Below are 6,000 nucleotides of genomic sequence, written 5' to 3' on the forward strand. Positions count from 1 at the left end.
TTATCTCATTAATACTACTTTCTTTTCTAAGAAGAACATAGCTTCTCTCCATTCCTTTCCATTGCTATCCCCACAAACAATCTGAGGTAGAAGAAGAGATCAGCTGGTCTGCAGTCACACCATTTTGTCACTGAGTGAGCACTGCACACAGATGATCTCCCTTAAGCACCTGCCTGTTCCCTAAACTCACAAGTTAGGATGCTGTATTTTCAGAGTTGTAGCCTAAAGCATGAAAAAAAGCTGGATTGCTCAAGCATTAAAAACTGCTAAGCCCTAAATTATGATATAAATTTAATTTCCTACCCAGGAATGTATTATCTATTGAAGTGTTACATTTTGAAGCAAAGTCTTAAAACACATTCAGTTCTATTTTTGTTTTTAAGTAATTTCCCTGGACATTTTTTGTTCAGTTGTGAAGGGTTTTACAACTGAAAGAGGGAAGACCTATAAACTGAGAAGGTGTTTCTAGATGCTATAGGATTTCATCCCAAATCCACCCAATGGATAGAATCTATTATTACTGCCAGGTCAGCCGGCACACATACAAACACACAAAAACACTGATAAGTCTTGAGCAAGTAAATAAATTAAGACTCGGTTAAATCGTTCAGAAACGAAAGTGGGTGGACTGCAACATTTTCCTGCAGTGCGGGCCCACGGGGATGGATAGACAGACAGAGAGAGAGAGAGCGCAAAGGAGAGGAATAAGAAATCTGGATCCAGCAGATCTCTGCGTAGGACCAGGCCGGTCATCGAACAGCTGTCTTGAGATGGGATCCACATGTCTGCTGCTTCCGAGGTGACACCCCACCCTGAAAGGCCGGTCACCAGAGTCACGGCTGCTTGGATTCTGACATTCCTTTCAGACGCTAAAGGCCGTTCCGGGGCGAAGGGACCCGTTTGCCTACAGAAGCCGCCTGGGCGTCGTTTTTCCCCGCTTTTCTGAGCCGCCCCGAAAAGGAGAGCAGAAGTGAAAGCGCGCCGCTCACAAGCCTGGCCGGCCAAGGACTGTTTTTAAACTAAGCCCGGCGGCTTTGGAGGAGCCTTACCTTGTTCTTTCAGGCTGCTGAGGAGCTCCAGCTGCTTCTCTTCCTCGGAGCCGCTCATTTCGCCTCTCCGGCCCGCGGGGCGTCTTGCGGAGGGGCACCCGGAAACGCCACTTTCCCTCCGCCCCGATGGCGGCTAAGTGGCGCCACTCGCACCTGGATGCAAGCGGAGAGGGCGAGGTTTGAGGCGGGCGCTGGGAGAGATCCCCGAGCAGCCTCTTTGCCAGGCTACTGCACATGCCCGGCCTTCTCTTGGAGCATGTGCGAAAGCCAGATTTTCTTGCGCCGGAGGCAACGGGGCTTTTTTCCTCCGCTCCTGGGCAGGCCTTTATGGTCCTGGCGCAGAGAAGCGGGAAGGAGGCAGCAGGTGGAGGGTGAGGCTACATTATTATAGAGCTTTAGGTTCAGCAGGGTTATATTACACCCGTGTTAGTAAATATGGCAGGGAGTATGCTCTTTCGCTTCTTTTTTCCAGGTATATCCAGTCGCAGGGTACAGTTAGTCCTCAATGTATGACTACAATCAGTGGTGGGATTCAGCCAGTTCGCATCACTTCTGGAGAACCGTTTGTTAACTTTCTGAGCAGTTTAGTGAATTGGTTTTGGAAGAAATCATTAGGGCAGAGAAACGGTGGTTAAATTATTTGAATCCCACCACTGACTACAATCGAGCTCAAAATTTCCGTTGTTAAGCGATATATTTGTTCAGGGAGTTTTGGGACTCCCTTTTTCTTGCCACAGTTGTTAAGTGAATCACTGCAGTTGATGAAGTTAGTCATCCGGTTGTTAAATTGACTATTGCTTGTGAGAAGGTCACAAAAGGGGATCATGTGATCCCCGGGACACAGCAACAGTCCTATGTATGCCAAGCACATGATTATGTGGATGCTGCAAAAGTCGTAACGGTGAAAAACGGGCCTAAGTCACATTTTTCAGTGCCATTGTAACGTGAAATGTCACTAAATGAACTGTTGTAAATCGAGAACTCCCTGTAGAAGAAAGTGCTTTGTGAACTCGAAAACTCCGATTGGATCAACTTTTCTATTCAGGGACATTTAGGTGATGGCTGGACAAATTACCTGGAAGGGTAATTTTTTTTTTTATTTTTTTTAAATATCATCCATTTTACAACAAGGACAAATGAAGGGGGATTTTCATATTAAAGCCAGAATATTTTCAAAGTCATTGAAACCAGGACAATTTATTTCTAAAAGTATTAGGCTTGGGACCCTCAAGGGTGACTTCCTTGTGAGAGTACAGCTCTGAATATACAGCTTATAAATACCAACTTCCCAACAAATGCTTAACCAGTCTTGTGGATGTACCTTTGAATATACAGTGTATATTCAGAAATACATTCACAAGAGTGGTTGGTCATTTGTTGGAATTTTGGTAATTAGAAGAATCCATCCTATTGATTGATAAAACCAAAGTTAAAGGCAGCATTTACTTTCCAGAGTTTCTCCTCTTTCCTATTAAACAGCACTGCTTGCATGCAATACAAAGTGTAGCTATTAACTATAAAGTCCAAAGTGGTGTAGGGGCTGGCTATATGCGGGATCAATCACTTATCTTCCATGTTTTTTGCCCAACTGGTATGCTCCAGCAAAGTGGATGTGCTCTGGGTCTCTTCAATTAGGTAGTGTTATCTTTTGGAAGACATAGAACATACATAAGAGTCTAAAAATAAATATTATGAAAAGCTAGATAGTTTATATTAAAATAAACAAAGTATATATAAAAATGAATTTAAAAGAAGGATAGGAGTACCAGCTGGGTGTATGAGGTTAGTATGTGGAAGATTATATCAGATTACAGAGCACTCCAGTGTGGCAAACTAGAGACTCATTAAGGGTAGTTTATGGCCCAGGACATACTATGAACTAAGTGTCAATGCAGAGAACCTGAAAGCAGCAGGGAAGTGTAGATTTGTCCTGTGACCCCTGTAATGGTAAAGTGAAGCTAGTATAAATGTCTCTGTAATGCAGGAACTGCTCTGCTGTTCATAAGGACATTGTCTTCCCAGGTAAGGAATCTTCCCGTATTGGTCTTCAAGAACAGCCAAAGGGAGGCCAGGACATCAGGGCACACATAAAGAAGCTTGCATAATTGTGCTTTAAAAAGTTAGATTGTACCATCTCTGCTGCAACAAGGTAAACCCCTGTGTACTATATAGTAGCTATGTCATTACTTTTTGTGCAAATAGCCAAAAGCAGTTGGATTGTAATACCCATCTTTAGGAGGGGGGAATATAATACCCATCTTTGGAGCCATCCAGGAGGTATGGACCAGTTAAACAGAAAGATTACTGAGCCAAGAATTTTAGAACTGTTTTCATTTCTATAAAGAAAAAGAATAACAATGTCATCACCAGACAAGACCACTGGAATATATCTCTTAACCAGTTTAGGTGGCTAACATTTATTTTTATTAAGGTATTATACTTGTCTATTTTAAAAAAATGGAATACTAATGGAGCAAGGATGCAACCTTGCTTCACTCCTGGTTGTACTAATCAAATCTGTTATTTACCCTTGGAAACCATATCTAGCCCTCAAGTAACGTTTATATATTAGCTGTTGAATGTTTTTATCAATATTGGTAACCAGCAGATTTTTCCATAGCATCCGTCTAGATATTGAAAGACAGGCAAGATCTATAAAAGCTGCATATAGGGTGCTTTTAGATCCATAAAGATATTTCTGTATTAAGAATTACAATATAATTGCCTTGTCTGTAGTTGATCTTCCTCCTCTAAATCCTGCTAGTTCGTCTGCTATAACATCATTGTCTTCTATGCAATCAACATTTCTCAAGCAGATTTTTAGGCTCAATTTTATTAATTATATTTAAGAGGCTGATTAGCTGATAGCAAGGTCTACCATTTTTTTTTAAGAAGCAGTCATTCATTGTGAGATATCTCCTTTGTTGCCTATCATGCTTCCAGATCCATCTTTTTTTAAAAAATATTCATTTCATTTTTTAAAAAATAGCAAGCTAACATGGTGCAAGGCATAGCACGAGTCTCTAGCAATATATTTATTTGTAATAATGATTTTGGGCTACTCAAAAATCCTACTAGCATAATAAAGAGTGCCTTGCAGCTAAGTATGAATGATGAATGAATGTTTTATGACTGGCTTTTAGAACCTTATACATCTTCAAAGGATTTTTATTGCAAGAAACATTTGTGCAGAGTACTATTCAAAGATGCCCCTCTCCCATTTCTAAAAGCAAAGCATCTGCATTGGTTCACATCACAGTTTGTGTTGCTCTGATAGCCTTTTCTAGCTCTTACAATCATTGTAGGAGATTGAATGATATGAAGCCCCTCAATAGAACAATTATATCACCTCACAGAGGCATGTCATAAATAAAGTATAAAGTATGGATAAAGCATGTCTAACATCTACACTTTACTAATTGCCTCCCATGAAAGCCAATTTAGGATTAGGCAGGCCTTCCATAAATGAGTCTTGAGCAAAACATACCCTCAAAATTCCAAATGTATCTCTGATCCTCAAAAGTTGTGAATTTCTGACCAAATTGATCACACATATTTAGTTTCTGATTTTAAAGCCAGTGCCTTTTTTGTCTACTTCTGAGTAGATATGCATAGAATTGCATTGTTAAATCACACGTATAGATATAGGACTAGAAATAACTGGTAGTCATAATGGCTGGATTTTCTATGACTCAAGGCCTATTTGCATTCTCTAACACTCTTTGATTCCTTTTATACTCTTTTCTGACCACAGTTACTGAAAATCAGCATTTTTTCGTCATTTTGAGGCACAAAAATGAAATTGTAGAGCCCTAAAAAATAGGCTTAATATGCTTTTTTAAAAATTCCCTTAAAATCTAGAGAGGAAACATATTTTCCAGAAGAATTAAACAGCTCTTCCCTCTTCCCTGCTTACACCCATAGCTCACAGGGTCTGTAAAAATGTTAACTGCAGGCTCCTGCCACCAGGAGCATGTCCATTCCTGATTCTTATGCTAGCTAAGGAAGTCAGTATTCCTTTAATAAAAATAGTCTTAAAAACAAACTTCATATACATTTGTAACTGACAACATGTTTTGCTGCCTTATGTGCTTTATTGATCTCTAGTTCTGGAGACAAACTGGATTGATATGTTTACAACATGGTCTATTGGAGAATCAATATGTAGCAGTGTGGTGTCTATCGTACTTCATTCATGGGCATTCAAAGACACTGATTCAATCTATTCTACGGTAACTATACCTCTGATGGAGGTTTTATGATGTCTGGCCATGGCAGATAATGCTGATATTTCTCAGGAAGAGGTTGCACCCAGCTTTGGCTGGGTGCCAGAATATTTCAGCCTTTAAGGTGGCTATGAAGTAACTAGTTACATACATTAATAATAATGAGTCAGTAGTAGTATGGATTAAAGTAGATGGAAAGATATGGAGAATAACAGAATACTTGGGGCAAAAGCTTAGGGCCAAAGGAAAACTGCATTCCTCATTTAGAGAAGCACCACACATTGCATTTGTCTTGTGCACCTAAAATTTTGTGATGTGTCTTTTCACCAGTTGAACAAAGTTGAGCAGAATTTCATCAGGGAAGATAATGAATATAATTATCCAGCAAAAGTGCTAGATCTTTGCAGAGCATACAAGTGGGTTATTTTCGCTTAGCCAGTTATAGTTTCCTGCCCTTGGACCTCAGTGTTCTCCTCATCCCCATTGTAAAGCCATTATAAATGTATACTCTCACTTTTCTAATACATTAATGTATGAACTAATACTTTTAATACATGTATGTGGCTTTGCATCTAACCTGATTGTGCCAACAAAACTGGCCATTGCTGGGTGAGGGTGATTAGGTGTTGATTCTTTTGTTCTTCCACTAGCAGAAGAAGTGTGGTCAGCTCATGCATTTTTCATGATCTACAGTGATGAGGTCTGCTGCTGGGAGTGAAAGCAGT

The 6,000-nt window shown here is 40.1% G+C and overlaps 1 protein-coding gene across 1 annotated transcript in view; it reads right to left on the bottom strand.

The window, feature by feature from the left end:
• The window catches only part of SHTN1 (shootin 1), an 83,305-nt gene extending 82,105 nt beyond the window's left edge, over positions 1–1,200 (bottom strand). The window contains exon 1 of the mRNA XM_070945311.1: positions 1,050–1,200. Within this exon, the coding sequence (XP_070801412.1) occupies positions 1,050–1,107 (58 nt within the window). The 5' untranslated portion in view covers positions 1,108–1,200. The remainder of the gene's footprint in view (positions 1–1,049) is intronic.
• Positions 1,201–6,000: the final 4,800 nt, after the last annotated feature.

This window comes from Pituophis catenifer, unplaced genomic scaffold, assembly GCF_029215685.1.
Source record: "Pituophis catenifer annectens isolate HBS135680 unplaced genomic scaffold, rPitCat1.0.hap2 SCAF_6, whole genome shotgun sequence".
Lineage (NCBI taxonomy): Eukaryota > Metazoa > Chordata > Lepidosauria > Squamata > Colubridae > Pituophis > Pituophis catenifer.